This window comes from Epargyreus clarus, unplaced genomic scaffold (genome assembly GCF_041222505.1).
Source record: "Epargyreus clarus isolate Ecla_fem2 unplaced genomic scaffold, WU_Ecla_fem_2.2 ptg000012l, whole genome shotgun sequence".
In the NCBI taxonomy this organism is placed as follows: Eukaryota; Metazoa; Arthropoda; class Insecta; order Lepidoptera; family Hesperiidae; genus Epargyreus; species Epargyreus clarus.
In genome coordinates this window covers 757979-781505 of record NW_027332220.1, presented here as the reverse complement: position 1 = coordinate 781505, position 23527 = coordinate 757979, and the positions used below count along the sequence as shown (strand labels likewise).

At 37.2% G+C, this 23527-nt stretch overlaps 1 protein-coding gene and 1 long non-coding RNA gene across 2 annotated transcripts in view; both read left to right on the top strand.

The window, feature by feature from the left end:
- The window catches only part of pigs (GAS2-like protein pickled eggs), a 107109-nt gene extending 89846 nt beyond the window's left edge, over nt 1–17263 (top strand). The window contains exons 4-5 of the mRNA XM_073078003.1: nt 2033–2723; nt 16276–17263. Of these exons, the coding sequence (XP_072934104.1) occupies nt 2033–2723; nt 16276–17174 (1590 nt within the window). The 3' untranslated portion in view covers nt 17175–17263. The remainder of the gene's footprint in view (nt 1–2032; nt 2724–16275) is intronic.
- A 3899-nt stretch (nt 17264–21162) lies between these two features.
- Nucleotides 21163–23367, top strand: LOC140746023 (uncharacterized). Its single transcript, XR_012102739.1, has 3 exons — nt 21163–21431; nt 22192–22304; nt 23069–23367. It is a non-coding gene; the product is annotated as an uncharacterized LOC140746023 (long non-coding RNA).
- The last annotated feature ends 160 nt before the right edge of the window (nt 23368–23527 follow it).

Below are 23527 nucleotides of genomic sequence, written 5' to 3'. Positions count from 1 at the left end.
TATTTTATCTATTGACTTATCTTTAATTTCCTATAGCTTGCGTAGTAGTGTTTATCATATGATATATTTAAATGTTTCAAAATTCCATGTTTTTCAAAATACTTCAAGGTTTTTGTTTTTATATGATCAATATTATTTATTGCTTTCATAGTCCTAATTTTTTTGGAATAGGTATGTACCTCGTAGGCTTAGAGTTCCTAATATCCTTTTATTTTCACGATTCTAATTTGATCTTATTTCATCTCGTTCCGATCTACTTGTGCAAGTTTTATATTTATTGTACTAAGGGGATTAGAGGCAAAGTATTAAAAAAATATATCAATCCCTAGATTCAGTTTTGCAAGTCCAGTGTCTTCAATCGTGGGAAAGTCTACCCACCTTGAATGTTCATACAATACAAACATAACTAACGACCTCGTTTCGCCTTCGTTTAGGTCCTAGGCCTTGCGACCCTTAATATGGAGTGATTGACAGACCAAACCGGCAACAACTTATAGAATAGAATAGCCTTATTGTGTTTATTGCCATTTACAATAGATTTTTAGTTTTGACTAGCAGTAGCTTGCGGCTTTATCCATATCTTTCAATTACTAACTACTCCTCAGACTACACAAAGACTAGATCTTCTTTCTGCAAAAAATATTAGAATAATGTTAGAGTATTTCAAGATAATATTGTTATTCTTAGTAAATATAATATGATTGTCAGTATCACTAAATTTAATCAAAATATGTTCAATAGCAAAAACATCCCGCGCAAAAATAGTAAGATGTCCTTCTACTACCTACTCTTGTTTGGTCAGAATAAAATCAGGTGAAGTTATTTTTGATTTCAAATATTACTAAAAAATATTGATTGTGTCATATGGCCTGCTGTTATTATGCAAAGTTAGACGTTGTTTTTCACAACCATCCTAGATTGGTATGTAGACAAGTCTCAATGTACCTATACATCACATAAAATCAATGCTTGTTTTATTAAATAGAATATCATGAGCAAAGATTTTCCACACTATTCACACACTTCAATCTTCACTGAATCCAGAACTTTTTCCTGAATCCCTGAGGACTAAGCTGGAACGCCTCCTTACCACACCAGCAACACAGCAGCGCTTAACAATGCTGTTATGAGGCAGAAATAGGTGTGGCGGTGGTGCTGCCGGAGTCGGCAACCACAAGGGGTTCTACCACTTTCAACTTTTTCGAAAATTCCAAAGTACCTTTCAAAAAATTCTTTACACTGATCTATTTCTGAAAAACCAGTCAATCAAACATAGTGTTTATTATCTCGGCCATTCTAAAGGTCGCGAAACGTTTTCTTCAATATCCATTGGCATTTGATTTGCCCAAACAAGGAATCGAACGGCATGTATGATTCATCGAGGACTTTAATGGATGGCGTCTCGCGATGATTGGATCCGTTTGAGGACGAAAATAGAATAGTTGTTTATAGAAAAGGTTTCTAATACCAAACCAATATATTGTGTTAATGAATCATATTGTGGCGCCGGTGCACTAATAGTAATTAGTAGAGACGTAATGATTTCTTTGGCTCGATTTGTGGTTACAGTGATTAAACTTTAGCTACTGAGAGTTGATAGAAGCAATTATTGTGTTATTCATTAAAAGTATTGCACTCATAACATATTTTTAGATAAGTTTTTCTTGTTTTACAAGCCCATTGAATAGTTAATTATGGGACTTAAATTACTCGGTTTCAGTTGTTATTTAAAAAAAAATGTGCACACGAACAATTCGTTGTTATACTTGTATGTAGGTATTCAAAGTATAATTTTTAGCATCCTAGTGGTATGTTGATACAGGCCATAGGCCCTATCAACGACTCTTGAATATGATTGGCGTGGAAACTAGTCGACACCAGTTATATAAATGTATGTGGTTTGTTTGACAAACTAAGTTAAATATATACTTTTATACCTACCCACCTTCAAATCCAGAAGACCATTCAAAATAAGTTTTTGCACTTTCTCATCATATTTAATATCAGATTTAACGGTTTAATCTCTTTTCAGATTCTTCGCTCGCACGTCATGGTACGTGTTGGTGGTGGCTGGGACACCCTGGCCCACTACTTGGACAAGCACGACCCTTGCCGCTGTCGCGCTCAGCACCGCACCTCTCTCTCCGCACGTTTGGCCAGACCCAAGCACGACCTGGCCGGCGCCACAGTCACTTACGAAAGACCTGACATAGGCCCTAACTCCCTACCCTACAAAGACACCAAGAACTTCGACCATTACAAAGAACCGAAGACATACGAACCCATGTCTCTGCAGTACTCCTCAAAGATCTACAATGATGACTCCAGGGCGCTCCACTATGCGTCAAATCACAAGTTGAGCGAACCAACAAGTCTGCCTTACTTGGGAGAATTGGACAGAGCAGCGTCACCGAGCAGGAAACACCTGTCTCCAAGAACCAACAGCCCAGGACGGCACTCCTCATCTCCGGACAGGAGAACCAAAATCGTTTCATCAAACCACTTGGTTCCCACGCCACATTCTGTGAGAAATAAGAGTCCTAGGCCAGTGTCTCCAGCGCCGGCAGCTGAGAGCGCTTCTGATAATGGATCCGAAGTGTCAGACGAGGGTTACAGGAGTTTGGGAGTGGTGGCCGGCTCCACACAAGGATCGCCGTCAACGAAAACTACGAACAGATATTCCCTGCACAGTCAGAACTCCATAGAAGACGCTGATTATAGCGGTGAGTTTGTTTGCCCTTTCCATTTATTTATCAGCCCTTACAAGTTTACTGATGGTCTGTGTTATAGGCACTGCGATTACTTTTGCAAGTAAATGACCGCAACAGGAATGGAACGTTGGAAAAATTGATATCTATCTCTTGGATTAAATTAATTCATCTAAATAATTTAAGTTTAGCGATGGCAAATCCTTTCGTGTTTTTCCCTCCACAGTATGACTTTTACTTGGTTGTTATTTCTTATTTATAGCATATAATTGTAGTTTCAAGCACTTGTGTGGTAATTTGAAATATAAATAATACAGAGTTACATTATTAATCAAAGATAAATATATAATATATATAATATATGCATATGTAATCAACTTCAGTTTGAACTTCTGTCCTTTTTAGTCTAGCGTCAGGTGGACAGCATTCCAGTCAATGCCATCATAAAAAGCTCATATTCTCATGTCATCGAGTAATCGCTCAAAAATCTCGCATATTACTATATTAAACTCGTTCCAACCATCAGTTAAACCAAATCAGATCTGCAGACCTTAGGCCGCATTGCTAGCTGCTGATAAAAGGTCATTGCTGACTGATTCCGCATTCGTTGACACTTCATCATCTTCACAGCATATTTCAACAACAAAGTACACACAACAACAATAATGACAACAACAACAATTGAAATTATTTTTAGTTAAAATTTTCTTAGACTTATTTATAATGCACGAGGATTTAGAGTCAAGTTCATAGTAATAGTAAAAACTAAATTAAAAATTGAGGGCTAATTTGATAATTTGGATTCAGAATAGACATATATCTGGAATATCTATGAAACATTTCATTTCCCCTAGCTAATTACATATATTTAAATTATTTATTAACCAATATTTCCCAATTTTACATTAAAGCGACCCTTTATTTTCGCTCTTAAAATAATCAATTTATGCTTACGTTTTATTGTTAATACAATATCTATAATACTTTTATATGAATACTAGCTGACCCGGCAAACGTTGTGTTGCCATATAAATAAAAAAATGTTAAGGGTGAATAACCCTTATCACTTACGGGTTTGAAAAATAGATAGAATATTTGAAACTGCGATGGTAGCGAAGTCTGTCGAATCCAGTGTGAAACATTCCAAATCCAACAACTACTTACGAATTAAAAAAACATTTTCCCACGGACTAAATTGTGAATCTAAACCATTCTCAAGTCCCCTTGAACACACACAACAAATTTCATCAAAATCAGTCCAGTCGCTTAGGAGGAGTTCAGTGACATACACACGCACATAAGAAATATATATATATAGATTTGCTCTCAACACTACCAATTAGTGATGTAACGAATATTCGCATTCGCGGATATTAGCATATTTGGTATTGGTAGTACCAATGTCTTTGACCATGTATAATTCATTTGTTATTTAATTTTTCATCTGTCACTTTTATATGAATATTTGCTCTTAACACTACCAATATCTGTAACCATTTATAAAGTAATTTGTTACTTACATAATTTGTCAAAGTAAATTAAACGATAAAATACCTCGCACACATTTATTATGCGACAGAATCTCTAGTATGTGAAAACGAAAGTAAACACGATTGATATATTTAACGCAAACCCTTTGATGTGTTGAAACACCGCCACTTGCTACAGATTGGTTTCTAACGCCATTTATAACGTGAAACGTTGATAAATTGCGTCAATTAAATTTTTGTTTACATAATGTCTCAGCGAAGAGAGGTTTCTAGCTATGCTGTTCTCTGAAGACCCAGGTTCGAATTTAAGATAGGTAATAGAAATAAAATGTATCCATAGATTCAAATCCAAGATAGATAGATAAAATACTCTATTGTACACTTACAGTTGAATTTAAACAATAAGCAATACGATATTCATCGTTTAGGTAGTTTTCCCGGGAAAGGTTCTAGAACCCTCTGTCAGAAATTTATTATTTAATTGTCCGCCTAGCCAGGGACCGAACCCGGAAGCCTCAGACCGATATAGCGATCGCTACGCCATGCAGAGTAGGTAGCCTAAATCATTTTTTTACCTAGCCGGGAATCGAACTCGGAACTGTAGGACCGATAATGGCCGCTATGTCACGCGAGTCTTACAGTGTAAACACTTTCATACTTCAAAACAAACACATTTGTATGCGCGTACGTTGCTCCTATTTCCACTGACTGGCTCAGTAAATTGGTGATTACGAGTTAAGGGTGGTTACGTACTAGCGACAGTACGCTAATACATAAGCGCGGGCTACTGCCAACCATCCCCGACCATCGCAGTAGCTAACGAAAGTGGCGACTGCCGCCCACTCCGGCCTGGTTTTGACCGGACGGTTTTTTTTTTCGTCGGACAATTTGAGTTCAGTTTCAAAAATAAATTATTAATCAATTATATCATTATCATCAATAGATTTTCTAGGAATTTGAAGAAAGAAAAAACTATAGTTAATTAATCCGTTTTTTATATTATTCGATATGATTATTTATTTATCGATTTTTTCACTCTGTACATAGCTAGTTGGACGTTTTACGTTCATGTTTTGTCATGTCGCCCGTATGTTATAGTCCTAACTAACAAGTGGCTAGTATTTCGCGTATGAGCGTTTTGCCATGTGGAAAGCCATTAGAATATCTGCGTTAAAATAGCGCGTGCAATACGCTTGGTAATTGTTTGTTTTGGGTGTCCCAAGTGTTGGCAGTACGCGATAATACATATAAAGTTAATAATATAAAGCTATGGCCAATATAACTATAATGGAGACGTTATGGTTCTAATATTCGAAAGTTATTTCGTTCGTTGTTGAATTATATTTCTTCGACATTATTTATCTGCAAACGTTGTTTTAGAAATAGGTTGTTTTTTAGTAAAAGGCTAAATATTTCAAATATTCAGACAAAGACATATAATACATTTTGTATTCATAAAGAAATAGACAATTTTATGTTATTTTTTGAAATATTTCGTTTCGTTGTAAAAATTTAAAATGCATCCGCTACCTCCTATCACATGGCGCGCATTTTCGCAATGCGGTGGTGTCGTGTGGTCCTAGCTTTGTCCCGTTAAATTGACATATTTTGAACACACTCGGAGGCCATTTTGCTTGAATATTTTTGCGTAACAAATATGTGGTCATCTTTTGTCGTGGGAAGGACATGGTAATATGGAACATGTATTGTAACATGTATATTGTGTATTGGTTGTGAATGAACATTCTTGAATGTAACCAGTTTTGACAATTGAAATTGTCACTGTCATCTATTTTCGTGTTTGAAAAATATAAAAAAAATGTAGTTTTTAGATCATTTACGAATGAAACGATATTTCTCCACACTTTTTCTTCGATTTAGTGTTTTTGCGCCACTTAACTGCGCATGGCGGCATTGTTCCGCGTAAATTACACTATGACAGCCATTAAATGGGTGACAGAATTGTCAGCCGTTTAAGCCATTTAATGGCTTCCTTCAATTACAAGGCGGTGAGATATCTATACTTATATAGAGATAGAAGGTGGTAGAACCCTTTGTGGTTCGACTCCGGCGGCACCACCGCCACACCTATTTCTACCTAATAACAGCAGTGTTAGGCGCTGCTGTGTTCCGGTTTGAAGGGTGTGGTAAGGGAGATAGACTTTTCCGAGGCGTTCCAGCTTAGTCCTCAGGGGTAGCGGCGCATCTGTGGCCGACCTCAGGTAGGAATATCTAATCCTATCTGGGGTTGATTACAGATGTCCATGGGCGGCAGTAGCCACTTACCATCAGGTGGACTGCATGCTCGTCTGCTACTCTCATATTATAAAAAAAAAAAAAAAATATAGGGGTGTGTTGTACAGTTTATTTGTGATCGACAACTTATTACTGTCCCACTGCTGGGCAAGGGTCGTTTCCTTTCGGAGTGAGAGGGCTTTCGGTAAAGGGTTAGGCCAAGTGCTGATTGCTAACTTCACTCATCGTCGAGTTTTCTTTTATTTTGTAGAACTGAGACATGTAGGTTTCCTCACGATGTTGTTGTTTAACGTTGGCTGTCCCACTGTTAGGCAAAGGTCGTCTTCTTTTAAAGTGATAGAGGTTTAGGGTAGGTTAAGGGTTAGGCCAAGTGCTGATTGGTAAACTTCACTCGCCTTAGAGTTTTCTATTATTTTATAGAACTGAGCTATGTAGATCTCTTCACCATTTTATTGTTTACTGTACGCTAATAATTAATTTCTGTCACACGTACATAATTTCGTATAATTCATATCATTGCAATACTAAGTATATTGCTCTAATAATTGTAACCTTCCTAAAACAAAATACAAAGTATAACATTAAAGTACGGTTTTAAATAACCATTCTTAACAATGCGAATTTTTGATGCTTGAATAGCAGCAAAAATTTTAAAAATTATTTTCGCTGCGCATTTCCCACAAACTGAAAAGCTTATTGTTTCCCTGGACATTTTCATTTGGCAAATAGACATTTTTTTCGAATTTATTATTATGTGAATATGTTTCCACCACAACGACAACGAAATATGTTCACACAACAACGACATCAAAAGCGATTTTTTACAGTTATATTAATTACTAGCTGACCCGGCAAACGTTGTGTTGCCATATAAATAAAAAAATGTTAAGGGTGAACAACCCTTATCACTTAGGGGTATGAAAAACAGATAGTAGCCGATTCTCAGACCTACTGAATATGCATATAAAATTTGGTGAAAATTGCTAAAGCCGTTTCGTAGTACGGTAGGTACAGTAATTACGGTAACTAACATTGTGACACGAGAATTTTATATATAAGATTTAAAATACTTTTTGGATTTTGGAACTTGTCTTGTATTTTGTCAGTTACATTTTTAATGTAGACCTCAATTAAAAGTCATGACTATGAAGTATCCCTTGTAGAATTACCTACGTCGTTATATTTAAAAGAGTAGGTAGGTGCCTTAAACACCTGTATCTACGTTCTTTTTGAGATCCCGGGGTTTTCCTAAATGCGCAACGTGGCCACCGAAGGGGTTTTAGTGAGTAAAAATCTTACATAACCCGGCCTTTCCCCCTAAATAGGTCAGGTATCTTTTCGAATATTTACCCGAACCCCCCGAAACCAAAAAAAGGTAGGTACCTGTAGTCCACCGTTAGCCAACTTATACTTGTATTTATATAAGAAAACGAAAATTCAATTAATAATTTTTGGAATCCATCCTAACACTTTTAAACGTGATAATTATATTTTTTACATCTCCAAAAAAGTATCATCTGTTTGACATTATTTATTGTAAGTGATGAACCTCTATCTACCAATGAAGTTCTACTAGAAGTGTCTAGTGACACTTTACTATCTAATAAAGATATTCTAGAACAATCACTTCTATTTATTAAACATTCGTTACATAAGGAGAAATCATGCGCCAACACTGATTCCCACGAGTAACTCCAGTGAAATTGTTATTACATAGCCTTTGTACTACTTAGGAATTACTATTTACTACTGGGTTACTATTTACTACTACTATTTATTACTGGATCTACTAATAAGGAAGTACTTAGACTTATCTACTAGTGGACTTGTAAACTATTCAAATTTAAAAATGTGTTATAATGACACCAGTTTTAAAGGTACCCTTTGTGGTTCGTCTACGGAGGAACCACTGTCACATCTTATAACAAGTGTTAAGCGTTGCCGTGTTCAGGATTGTAGGGAGTTATAAGGGATAGGCTACGTTACGTTTATACGTTTCTTCTTCAACGTTATTACTCAGTCCTCAGGGGTAAAAACACATCGTCTGATTTCAGATACGATTGTCTAATCCTGTAATAGAGCTTTTATATCTATACTAGTGGTGCCCGCGGCTTCGCCCGTGTCTTAAAGAAATAATATGACATACATAAAACGGAAAATTTGTACCTGCATTGGAATGACAGTGGTGCCATCTGTCGAAAATTGGTCTTACCAACTCCCAAACCCTCGTGGGCTCTTGGACAACAACTTTGCTAAAGATCATAACTTGATCAAATGCATAGTTTCCGATTCTATAACTACTTACGAATTAAAAAATAATTAAAAAAAAACCCTTTCCCACGGACTAAATTGTGAATCTAAACCATTCTCAAGTCCCCATGAACACACACAACAAATTTCATCAAAATTAGTCCAGTCGTTTAGGAGGAGTTCAGTGACATACACGCACATAAGAAATATATATATAAAGATATATCGTTCACGTCAGACGATAGGGTTGATTTGTGCGGTAATGTTGATGAGCGCCTGGGATTCCAACCTCGGACCTCCAGACCTAATAACAGTTTTCACAGACATTAGTATAATACGTTTAGTAGCCGTCGCCATTTAAAATACCCATTATTACAACCCAACAATACACCAGTAACGCCATATATCGTCTAATGATGAATTAAATCCAAAGCATGTAGAGAAATTGATACAATCATTGTTCATGTGTGATTGGCCTCCTAACTAACATATATTAGGTACTAGAAGTGCCCGCGGCTTCGTCCACATGAAAAAAAAAGACATGGGGCTCTTCAAGAGAGGTGCAAAAAGAGTTCTCTTCCAAAGCCGGCGATGCATTGGCGACTTTTCTGGTGTTGCAAATGTCCATAGGCGACGGTGACTGCTTTCCATCGGGTAGCCCGTCTGCCGTATCGTTAGGTGTAAATATAAAAAAAATACATACATTTAACTGAAAATTTGTACCTTCATTGGAATGACAGTGGCGCCATGTCGAAAATTGGTCGTACTAACTCAGAAACTTCGTGTCACAACAACCTTGCTAAAGATCATCACATGATCAAATGCATTATTTACGATTCTATGAAGGACATACAGACAAACATTCATTTTTATATATATCGATAAATGCGAATGTGAGTTTGTTTGTTTGTTTGTTTGTTACGCTTTCACGCCTTAACTACATAACCAATTGTCTTGAAAGTTTTGTACATAAGTTGTCAGGGGTCCAGAACAGTACATAGAATAACTTTTATCCCGAAAATAAGTACTGTTCCCAGTTTTTTAATATAGAAGTAGTAGACGAGCATGCACTCCACCTGATGGTAAGTGGCTACTGCCCACATGGACATATGTAATCAACCCCAGATAGGATTAGATATTCTTACCTGAGGTTAGCCACAGATGCGTTAGCGCCGCTACCCCTGATGACTAAGCTGGAACGCCTCGGAAAAGTATGTCTCCCCTACCACACCATTCAAACCAGAACTCAGCAGCGCTTAATGCTGCTGTTATGAGGCAGAAAGAAGTATGGCAGTGGTGCCGCCGGAGTAGAACCATGAAGGGTTCTACCACCTTCAAATTCTCAAGTAAAAATAAAAATAAATTTTGTAGTCGACCGACGGCGAGTGAAGTCGGGTAAGAGCTAGTATTCAAATAACTTCTCATCAATGGCTGTGTATGAATTGAATGCATTCCTGTTATACTGTTGATGCATTGAATATGGAAATGCTTATAAGTCAACAGTCTTATAATATAAGCCATATTGTTTATTGACGATGTATTTATAAAAGCAATCGTTTTGTTTTGTTTTCAATGTAAGGCACTCGAAGTATTTCAAATTAGCTCTAAGGGACGTCTGTGGCTGGCCTTATGATTTCAATTGGGTTTTGAAGGTGGCAGAAGGCTTTGTGGTCTTACTTTAAACCACCATCGCTACAACTATTTCTGCCGTGTAATAGTAGTGTTAAGCGCTGGTGTGTTCTGGTTTGAAGGGGGTTAGAGAAACCTACCTTATCCGAGACGTTTGGACTTAGACTTTAAAAGCTGCAATGCATCTGTGGGTGACCTCAGGCAGATAGTGTCTTACCTGGTGTCGATTACAGATGCCCATGGGCGGTAGTGGTCACTTACCATCAGATGGACTGCATACTCGATTGCTACCTAATACACTGCTTAAACTTAATCCGTATTAACGAGAAATACATGTGACGGTGGTGTTTCTCCACCACCTCTCAACCATTATGAAAATTACAAAATCCTATATTAATAAGAGTAATCTTTCTTAGGTTAATCTTTCTGAGGCAAATCTTTCTTAGGCGATGTACTTACTCCGAAGCATCCAAAAGCCTTTCGCGTGCCGAATCTGGACCGACGTACGAGCACGGCCATACACTCCGCGCCATATTTGGACCACATTGTGCCCCAAGAATGTTGAGTCACGGCTGTTTTGAAATATTCTCACGTGGTATGCACCAAATGATGAATATTCAAGATCACCACCACACGCGATTATGATCCCTATTCCGTCTAACATAAGGGTGGTATTCCTATGGATGATAACGGTAGTAAAGTGGTCCAAATGGGGGTAGGCAAGCATTGTTATGTTCAAGGATCGTAGTTCGCTTTCGACGGTTAAATCCTTTCACTTGTGAACGATTTTTTAGGAGTTAATGGCGATAGTTTTGGGTCTAGGCTCTCAGAGCTTAATGGGAGTATTGTTGGTCCAAATATTGCGGTTGAACGACGTTTAGTGCTGTTTTCAATATGTTATGTTGCAAACGTCTTTACAGGCAGGATTTTTGCAATACGACTATCATCATTATCGACCCATTATTGTGCTATTGGGGACGGGTCTCCTGTCAGAATGAGAAGGATTAGGTCGTCCATCGCGCTGGCCAAGTGCGTATTAGTAGACTTCACATATCTTGGAGATATTTTTTTTAAATCTCTCAGGTATGCAGGTTTCATCACGATGTTTTCCTTCACCGTTTAAGCAAGTGATAATTAATTTCTAATACGCACATAACTTTGAATTATCAGAGATACGTGCCTGGGCTTTGAACCTCGGTCGTCTCAATTGAGAGGAATTTCAACGTGAGAAACAGAACAGAATTATTTGCTATCTCTCAGGATAAAGTTGGAAAACCGGTATCGTCTCTCTCTTTTCACATCCTCAGAAAGACACAGCTATGCTTAGCACTGCAGTTATAAGGCAGAAATAGGTTGGCGATGGTACCTCCGCATTCGAACCACTAGGGTTCCACATTAAAAACTGCAAAAAACCTTTAATGTACACTAGAATACTCTTTTCGGTAGGGGACGCCTGGTCACATGGAATTTATAATAAGATAAAAAAATCCTCTAATTAAAAACGCCGAAGTTTGAGTTTCGGCTCAAATGAGTGGTCCATAAAACTTTTATCCGTTTTGATCCGTGTGCCAAAACCGCTTTCCGGTTTAAAGTGTACAGGGTACCGGATAGAATGCAATTACCGGCTCAAAGGGGACTTAATTAAGTCTGGGTGTGTGTGTGTGTATTACACACACGTATGTACGTTCATGTGTGGTTGGGGTCTGTGAATTAATTAGATGTTTCTGTCTGGTTTTTATGAGAGAAAGTTTTGTGGGTGTTTTTGTAATAGTGTTTTTTTTTAATATTAAATTAGCAAACGAGCATGCAGGTGGTAAGTGGCTTCTGCCGCCCATGGGCCATCAGTAATCAGCTCCACATAAGATTAGATTCTTACTTGGTTGCGGTAGATCAGTACGGTTCCGCTGGGAAGGTACCTCATTTTTTTTTTGTTTACGAGGGGGAAGCCTTCAAAAGCTACCCGATGACGTAGGAGTGAAGCGACGGGTTATGTGGGATTTTTACCGCACTAAAACCCCCCCAGTGGCCGTCCTCAACGCTTATTGGAGAACTCCGGGGTTTCCGACGGAACACAACAGGAGTCCTCCAAGCGCGATGCCCCCATCGGCATTGCGACCGATTCGCTCCTCCCACAACATCTGGTGTTCACGACGGTATGCGAGCACACATACCGCCGTCCTTCCCGGGATCGCTTACTGGACGGTTCGAACTTTCACTCTTACTTACTTACTCTTACCGCCCGCAAACCTGGAAGCCCCCTTTTAGTCGCCTCTTACGAAAGGCGGGGGCTAGGGGTACCCCTAGTCCCTGAACTACGTGAGGCGACCATGTTAGTCTTCAGGAGTACCATCAGATAGTAGTACACTTCTAATAGGTTCTCTGTCGAATGCAGTTGATTACCTAATAATTGTTTGTTCCCAAATTATTCAGAAAAATAACATATAGCCGAACAGAACCTTCTTTTTAGAGCAAAAAATCAAAACATTTTCAAAGAGTAAACAATTATAATTTCAAAATCACCGTGGCCTCCTTTATCCCTAATAGCACAAATCTAAGTGTAAGGTCACAGTGCACACGACACTAGACACCGCTCTACGGAAAAGGAAGACGGTGTAACTGGACTCTACGTTTATGGCGATACACTCGACACTCGATCAGGAAGTGTCGTATAATTTACTCGTTAACTCAAAATGGTTCTTTATGCAATGTTTTATTATTGAATAATGGGTTTAATGGTTTGTGATCAAAAGCTTTGTTACGTATGAGTAAATTGGTTTTTAAAAGCAGTGATAGCCTAGTGGTTAAGAAACTCGGCCTCTTGATCGAGGGGTCCGAGGTTCAAATCCCAGGCACGCACCTTAAATTTTTCAAAATTATGTGCGTATGAGAAATTAATTATCACTTGCTGAAGCGGTGAAGGAAAACATCTGAGGAAAATAAATGAGATTTATAAAAAAAAGAAATCTCAAAGGTAGTGAAGTCTACCAATACAAACTTGGCCAGCGCGGTGGACTATGGCCTAATCCTTCTCATTCTGAGAGGAGACCCGTGCCCAGCAGCGGGACAGTAATGAGTTGAAGATGAAATTGGTTTTTGAAAGATATAGATTTAATGGGTAATTGCAATAATAGCGTAGTGGTTGAAATTCGGCCTGGATCGAGGGGTCCGAGGTTCAAATCCCAGGCACCTTCGGATTTAAAAAAAATGTGCGTTTTAAAAATTAATTAACATTTGCTTTTAGAGTGAAGGCAAATATCGTAAGGGTACCTCTAACAATACGCAATTGGCCAGCGTGGTGGACTTTTTTTTTTATTTTTTATAGTTAATATAGGAGTAGCAGACGAGCATGCAGTCCACCTGATGGTAAGTGGCTACTGCCGCCCATGGACATCTGTAATCAACCCCAGATAGGATTAGATATTCCTACCTGAGGTCGGCCACAGATGCGCCGCTACCCCTGAGGACTAAGCTGGAACGCCTCGGAAAAGTTTGTCTCCCTTACCACACCCTTCAAATCGGAACACAGCAGCGCCTAACACTGCTGCTATTAGGTAGAAATAGGTGTGGCGGTGGTGCCGCCGGAGTCGAACCACAAAGTGTTCTACCACCATCAAATAGGTGCGACGGTGGTGCCGCCGGAGAATAGGTGTGACTATGACCAAATCCTTATCATTCTGAGAGGAGACCCGTGTTCAGCAGTGGGTTAGGGTTGACGACGATATAATAGGGACATACTGCAATACTGAAAATGTAATGACTCTCAGAATAAAAAGGTTTAGCTTGAGGTTACCTATCTAAGAAAATGTAAGAACTTTTTCGTGAACAAAATGTTTTATCGGGGTTAAGCTTGGCAATGGTGACGCGCTAGTTGCGTTCTGTTGAATACTCCAGGGTCTTCTAAATAGCTCTGAGGAAGGTCATCGCTAGTTTTAGTGTATAAAGTCCCATATAGCAGAGATACCGATCTCTCCCGAACCACCGTGGTACCTTTTGAAGGCGTTCCTCCCAAAACCAGAAAAGAATTTCTTCACGATGTTTGACTTCACCATTATCAAGTGGTGAATAAGGCATATTGGTTTTAAGTATCTTATCTCTTCTTATCACTAGTTGTTTTGCATTGGGATTCCCTGTGTTAGTCCAATTCTTATAAATGAGAATACGTCAACTAGGTGTGTAGATGAGGATTGAAAACTTACTCACTTAATGACAATGCAATTTCATAAGGTTTGCCGCAAGTCGTCATTTTTGAGGATGCCGGCTTATTTCTTAGCTTAGGGTGAAGTGCACCACCGCCACACCTGTTTCTGCCTAATAACAGTACCGTTAGGCGCTGGTGTGTTCCATTTTGAAGGGTGTAGTAAGGGAGACATAATTTTCCAAGGCGTTCAAGCTTAGTCCTCAGGGGTAGCGGCGCATCTGTGGCCGACCTCAGGTAGGAATATCTGATCCTATCTGGGGTTGATTACAGATGTCCATGGGCGGCAGTAGCCACTTACCATCAGGTGGACTGCATGCTCATCTGCTACTCATATATTATAAAAAAAGTGGCAATGCATCGGTAATCGGCTTCAGCTAGAGAATTAGTTCTATATGCAGTTACTTACAGATGTCCAGGTTTACCATGTCGTAAACTGCATGTTCATTTGCTATTTCAACTTGAGAAAAAGTCATCAATATGAAACCAGAGGCGGCACGACAAACTCTTTTAAAGTGTCTATCTTCAATCCTCTATTGACGCTCGTTATTCGTAATCGATCTATCCTATTTTTCTACCAAAGATCGACATTCCATAATGTCTAGCATAAACAAAATAGTCAGATATCTTTTGTGGGAAAACATTGGATAGATTGAATATTAATAACGCTCACTACAGCCTGATCTTATTATTTTGACTATCTTCGTTTTCTTTACAAATCCGTAAAAAGTTCCATTGACTGGTAGATACAGATAACTATTTCTGTCATATTAACTAGATAGATACCTCAGATACCATACTAGGTTATATTATCATGTCATAACCGTTTATCGTATCCGCAATAACAAATATTATCGACCAAGATTTATTTAAGATTGTAAATTTCCTCAATCTACATGATTGACAGGTTTAGATCTCATTCGCGTCTCGTTTTCTATTCAATTTAATATATTACATACTTAATACATAGATTAGTAAAGATTGCTCACTCCTAACAAGAAAATGTACCCAGTTTTGAGAATTGAAATAGTTGCGTAAAAAAGTTTTGCCACGTCTCCGTGCTAAAATGTCCCTAAAATATTTGAAATAATTATTTATTTATTATGTAAATTACGCAATATTACTTATTTATTAGTAAATTTTCTCTAAAAATGTTTTTATTTGTCAAGAATTCAAAAAAAGAACTTACTAATAAGCCGTTTGTGGCTTCATTCAATTTCAAGGCGGCGAAGTATCTTTACTAATCTATGACTTAATATTTCAATAAAACATTTCATAAGAACATAGCCTGTTGTATTTTATGATTTATGGCATGCGGTTATGGTACGGTTTTATGGTATGGATTAGGTATTGTTGAGAATTTTCTTCGTAATTTTTTGTGTTGGAAATATATTCAAATTATTTAATTGTAGTTTTATTTTAATTAATGCTTTTCTGTATTTGCATGATGTGTTATTTTTATAATGACAATTGTCCATTTATATACTCACTGGCTGGTGCGATTGTACTTATGAGTTAGCATAAAAAAGAAAAAGAACGCTCTTGAAGTTTGCGTTGTATTTTACGCGGGAATAATAAAACTTGTAAATTGGATCAACAAATAATTTTATTTTATTACTTGTTTGGGACTTTTTATATCTGGCAGCTTACTCCTTATAACCAGAAGACATCCTTACCTTATTACTTTCCTTTAATAATAATAGTTTTTTTTTATGTAATGTTAATGTAATTTCTTTTCTCTTTCCAGAGCGTCTCGACCAAGACGATGGCTGTCACATCGACAAAAACGACAAAGTTGACGACTACGTCAGCCTCAACACTGGCTTGCGCAAGACCGACTTCTCCGACACCTTCTACGGCGGCAGGAAGATCAGCACCGAGGAGAAATCCAACAGAGCGAGCCCAGAGTGTGTTGTGGTTACCGAGAGTAATGACTCACCCAGCAGAAGCCTTCGACCTACTCGCGAGTCGTCAGAATCGCCAACAAAGACGATTAGGAGTCGGCAAGCTAGTCGGATTCCTCACTCCCCTGTCAGGAACAGGACTCCTAGCCGTGGAAATACCCCAAGTCCGAAACATACTCCGAATTTGCAAACATCTCCTAAACTCGCCCCTAAGTTACCTCCTACCGCGCGTAACACTTGGGGAGGCAGGACCGCACCTAATCAAGCCAAGGCAAAATCCAGGCCGACGATTGGAGCTGATACCTTCGAGAATCCTAACAAATCGCCTAAAACGAAGCCGAAGAATGCTCAATCAGACGCCTTCAAACGCAACTCGCCTCTCAGGGCCAGCAGCGCGACGCTCCGGTCACCGTCCCATCAGAAACCGCTGAGTCCTCTGTTGGAACAGATCCTACGATCTGCGGAGACTGCGAAAGATGATGCTACAGTTTTAGAGAAGATGAAGGAGATCATTCGCACGTACTCAAAAGGCGAGGACTCCTTGTCTAGGACCAGCTCAAAAGACTCAGATTACGCTGACTTCACATCAGCCTGGGTGATGTCTGATGGGAAGCTTGAGCGTTCTACTAGCACACGACAGCTAGCACAGCCAAGGAAGGATCCTAGGGTCGGCGCGTCGAGGATACCAGCGCCCGTTGCTCTGGGCTGCAGGCGGTCGACTTCCACGTCACAGTTTCAATGACGAGAGATGTCGCTAGCGAGAGTGACACATAAAGACTGATTACGCTACAGTGTGGTTCAGCACAAACGTTCAGTGCTCAGTGATTGGTTCCTAGAGACCTAGATGGATATTGGTAAATGGAATTGGATAGGCTGGAACTGTTATAATGCAACTGACTGTACATGTTTTGTAAGGGTAGAATCATATCTGTGGAATTAGCCCCTGTAGACGTAGACATCATTAATAAGGCTCTGATCAACGCGCACGATTACACATTATCAAATTTAAATAAGCGCAAGTTTGAAAAGACCTTTTCTATATTTAACTATTCAAATTCGAATTTCAACGTAGATGTAGCTTCGTAATTAGTTTAGGATCATTCTATTTAGAATAGATTAATAGTAGAATTAATACTAACACCAAATTGATAAATTGTTGCTTATAAGGCGAGTGAATCGACATGTTATGTTTTCTGCACAGAAAATATGGAAAGTTGGCAAAGATTATATACATAGATGGTGCTAAAATAGTTTTTGTTATTAGAACTAAGTTATTTAAGTTTAATTAACTATGCGATTCGACAAGGAATATCTAATAGATTATTGTTTCTATTTTATGATTTTCGTAAACTTGGCCTATATAACGTTATTCTATTGTTGGTATATCTGTAACAATACAATTTATAGGAATACTCGAAGTGTACAATTAGTATACACTACGTAGTATATCAAATTTATTTTTGAATAAATTTCGATATAACTTCCAATCGAATTGAAATTATAAATTCGAACGAATTTGACAAAATTTTATATTGAGACATTATTTTTAGTTAATTTGTATTATGACAAGTTTATTTTTTAAGTTATGTTTAGTTTGACTAATTTTTAGTTAAGTCTCTAACACGATTACCCGGCAAAATTGATTAATCGGATTAGGAGCCCTTTTCAAGTCACGCGGGCAAATGCATGCATCACGTGGTCAACTGCATGAGTGAATCAAACCGCTGCAGTCCGCGTACCGCATGTGTGTAACTTACACGACATGAAAAGTATGTATGACACGATAGGGTTCAGACCGCATGCAGAACATGCCTGCGTGACAGGAAAGGGCCTTAATAAAAGTAGGCGTTTCTTTGCATTTAATTAAGTGATCATTCCATACTTGGCGCCGGGAACTTGGCAATTTTTTTCAGTAATCTCATTTATTTCTGAAAGTAGGTTGTGATGGGTAAGAGCTTATAGCAGGAAAAATAAGCACATAATGTTGAGCTGTGAACTAATGGAGTCGAGTTGTGTGTAAAACATCCGAATGTAAAGTGTTACAAAGGGAATAAAATGCTACAATGACGAAATAGGTGTCATTTGAGCTCGCAATGACTGCTGTTTTGTGCGATTATAATTTGGCAAAATATTTTTTTTAAACAAAAATCAAATACATTGTTATAAAATATGGGATCTTATATCAATCTATGACGATGACATATTTAATTGTAATCACCTCATTTTTAACATCGAAAAAATTAATTTAACAAGTTCCGCATTAAACTCGACAGCCATTAGTTCAAGGTCAATTACACGTATAAAACAAAAAAAAAAAGAAAAAAAAAATCAAATTTAGAATTACACGTGGTACATTCATTCATACCTCATAAGTATACCAAAATGTAAAAAAAAATATTTTTTCACAAAATCTTTGATCGTAAAATTGATTGATAGTCACCGTCCAATGTAGAATCGTTTCTTTCATTGTCATATATAATTTAATGTAAGTTAAATTAATGATTGGAACGATCATAATATGATTGGTTTTCGTACGACATGGATTTATGTGTTACATATTTAAAAAAATGTAATAAAAAATTAGAAATTTTTTCGTAGTAAAATATGGCAACATTGTGTCATATTTTGTATTATAACAGTAGTTGAGCGCTGCTGTGTTCTGGTTTGAAAGTATAAGGGAGAACACATGGCATTATAGTTTAGTCCTCAAGGGTAGTAACACAAGGGTAGTAGTCGATCTTATGTAGGAACTAATCTTAAATGGAGATTACAATTTAATTAATTTTTTTGCTACTTCAAAACACAAAGAAAGTACAAAAAGAAATAATTATTAATACCATTTATATTTTAATCACAATTTCTTATGTCGTACGAAGCCATTTTATATTTTAAGTACTGCTCTTTAATATAAAGAGACATTGGATGTATTTTAAGATATTTGCTACCATACTATGCTTCGCACTTTATATATTCAGCTATTTATTTGTTTATAAAATAAAAAATCTGCATATTCAGCTCTGCCCGGAGAATAGATTTACTTTACGGTCCCGTTTATAGAGATACGGAATTCGGCGTGAATTTATAGAAAAAATACACTTAAGAATAAAAAAAAAATGCGCAGTAAAAGCATGATTACAAGCTTCTAAGCTTAAACTTTGGCTTATAAATGGATTTCAATAAGCCAACAATAAGCCACTCAAAACGCCGGACCTAGCTCTACAAACGAGGCCTAAGTGTCACTTGTATACCGAACGTGAAGTCACTTTCATTCACTTTCACATTTTCCATTTCACTTTCGAAGTGTTAATATGAAAAATTCCGACAAAACGTTCGGTAAATAATTGACAAGTGTTAATTCTACAAGCATTCTTGGTAAAATTAATTTATTTTACGCGTAAAAAATCAATTGTAAATTAATTTAATTGATTTATTTAGAATTCAATTGTGTAATTTAAAATATTTTTCGGTTTAAATTGATTTATTACAATTAAGAATATAATAAGAATTTAATATTTAATTTTAAATGTTTTTATTAAACTGAGAATGCTTGTACTTGAATATCTTGCTATAAAATATACAGAAATTATACTAAAACTGTAATTATTCTCGGCGTAAATATACATTTGTATACATTTACGTTTTGTATAATTCGGTTATAGTTTAATAGCTAATCTAGAGGCTAAGACCATAGTTAAGTTACTGTTTCTTCAACTCATCGTTACCAGTGACTATGCCATAGAGAATGTTATATTTCACTGAATAAACCATTTTACGTAATGGATTGATGATTTTTATTTATATTACCTTCAAATTTATCTATTGTTGAACGCACACTTAAAATACTTATAATGTACAACTAATGTATATTTTTTCTCAGCAAACTAATGTTTAGGGCTCCTCCCTTCGTTTATTACAGTCATAGATTAGTAAAGATTACTCACTCCTAACAAGTAAATGTAACCAGTTTTGGCAATTGAAATTTTCACTGTCATCGATTTTCGTGTTTGAAAAATATTTAAAAATGTTGTTTTTAGATCATTTACGAATGAATTTCTCCGCACTTTTTTTTTCTATTTTGTGTTTTTGCAAATCTTAACTGAACATGTCGGCATTGTTCCGCGTAAATTACACCCTGGCAGCTATTAAACGGCTGACATAATTATCAGCCGTTTAAAACATTCAATTGCTTCCTTCAATTACAAAGCGGTGAGATACCTATTCTTATCTATGATTACAGTACGCACACTTACAATACATTTATATTAAAAACGGTTTTGATGTATAATTTTTCTCAGCACACTCTAATGTTTAGGCAAAGGGTACGCAAAGGGTAAATCGGAACCCTATTACCTTCTCCGCTGTCACAGGGCTCTATTTCTTGAACCGTTATAGATAGACACTTGAAATTTACAGAATTACAGATTATACTTATATAACGGTGACCGCTATAGCAAAATAAACAAGTCACCATACAAGAAACTGCAAAAACAACAAAATAATGGGGATGAGAGGAGAGCTTAGCTGAGTTGAGGTGAGATGAGCTGTGATGAGCTAAGCTGCGTTGAGTAAGCTGAGCTAAGTCTTATCTCAATGGGATGGGACTGATCTGAGCTGAGGTGAAGTAAGGTTAGAGGAGGTGAGCTATGACTGTTAGCTGATGCCTTAATTTAAAACTTTTTCTTCTTTGTTCAGCCTTCTTTATTATAAAATTAAAAATAAAGAGGCAATAAGCAGATTTACATCTGTCAAAAACAAATGTCAAACACAACTCTGTCACAAAATAAAAAGGAATCAAATTAAATAAAATTGAACAAAATCATACAATTTATACCGAAATAGTTATGATTGGCTAAAACTGCGTTTTTAGATATTGGAAATGACTCCGCGTATGCTCATTGGTCACTTCTGGGAGACCACTGTCTTCCTGCTGATCATATTCGCTGCTTATCTGTCCATACGGGGTCTGCTGAGAGCTACAGGGTTCCCGAGGGTTTGCTAGGTTAGTTGATTTTATTTTACGACAAAAAGATGGGTATAGTCCGCGTAAAACTGTTAGTCCGCTCTGAATATAGAAATGAATCGCATCGCCGTAGCATTTTGTATGATTACACCTGCTCGCAACAACTTCAGAGCGGACTAGAAATTTGGCGCGGACTATAATTAGTTAGTTTTAATCATAGCTTAACGACAAAAAGTTATAACGCCTGTTGGTAGAAATTGCTATAGATTCGGATTTGAAATTTTATTTGCGATTGTATAAGGCGTTTAAAATATGATAAATGTATAAGGCAACAGAGCGTACTTTGTCAAGATTTTTATACAAAGCTTTCATGCCGTTTCCGATACGATCTCGGATGTATGTTCCTTTGATGTGCTTTATTTATTTAGTTTATAAAGGATTTTTTAAACAATAAAACCACAATGCAAAACAATCCACTCGTCATAAATAATTAATTATGTAGGTACCACTATGTAAAATTGGATAATATTTACTTTTAAGAGAAGTAAATTTGCTCACATATGTAGTTTCTTTCGCCGCTTCTTCTCTATAGCGAAACACCTTCCAAAGCGGTAGTAGTTTGTTGACGTTCAAAAAGAATTCTATATGAATCAATTATGAATAAAAGAAAGAAAGAAACATAGGAAAATTAATTATCATTATAATAAATAGTGGATAATTATCGATGTTAACTCGTGCATAGTTACAGAACTTTTTAATATATAATTTCAAACAGTAAGCACAATTATGTAATTTTCAGATCATACATCTTACAATTATTTATCTGTCTTATAGAAAGAAACTAATTACTGAAAATGGAGTTCGACGCTATATTTTTAGGACTTCTTATGTACTTATTATTAGTGGGATTACGTAAGTATGAACATTTTTAATCACAATGTGTTTTGAAATAATATTCACACATTTATTTTTACACAAAATATTGAATATGGTTAATATTTCTATAATAAAGGAGTAACAGACGAGCATGCAACTGCCGCCCATGGACATCTGTAATCAACCCCAGATAGGATTAGATTGTTTTACCTGAGATCGGCCACAGATGCGCCGCTATCCCTGAGGACTAAACTGGAACGCCTCGGAAAAGTATGTCTCTCTTACCACACCCTTCAAACCGGAACACAGCAGCGTCTAACACTGCTGTTGTTAGGTAGAAATAGGTGTGGCGGTGGTGCCGCTGGCAGGGCCGGATTTAAGGGAGGGCAACCGGGGCAGCAGCCTCGGGGACTCCACAAAAGAGGGGCCCCAACAATAGAGACGTCGGATTTTTTTTTAATTCCGACTAGTAAACACTAGGAAAAAGAATATCTTTTCCTTTAATTTTTTTATCGCTGCTTTACCTTTATCTACAGTACTTTGTACAAACATGAATACTAGAAGAATCTACCTGCGTTTTACAATAAAAGATGTATTGAATAACTCAACTGAAAAAATTGTTCATTTTATTCGGAAAATAATTTTAGGGCCAGGGGGCCTCCAATCATTTGTTGCCCCAAGGCCTCTAGACCTCTAAATCCGGCCCTGGCCGCCGGAGTTAAAATAAAATGGGATCTACCACCTTTATAGTATGGTATGAGCGCCATCTATCGATAATTTAAGGAACTACTTTATTTCAGTGGTGATCGTGAATGAAGCGTTTTGCAAATCAGTCTGTTTGAAAAACGCTCGTCGAGTACAAAACGAAGAACCTCCAGATATAGAATTGAACGAACGGAATCCAAAACCAATCACAAAATCTCCACAAAGAAACGGCACTGGCGATGCAACACGATCTGGCTATGTTAATAATATGTATACAATTTAGTTAGCACGCCAATAGATGGCGCTGTTACAAATTTCTTGTTCACAAAAATTTTATACGAAAGCGCCGATAGATGGCGTTGTTACAAATTTCTTGTTCAAAATAATTTTACACGGAAACGCCGATAGATGGCGCTGTTACAAATTTATTGTTCACAATAATTTTACACAAAGGCGCCGATAGATGGCGTTGTTACAAATTTCTTGTTCGCAATAATTTTACACGGAAACGCCGATAGATGACGTTGTTATAAATTTCTTGTTCGCAATGATTT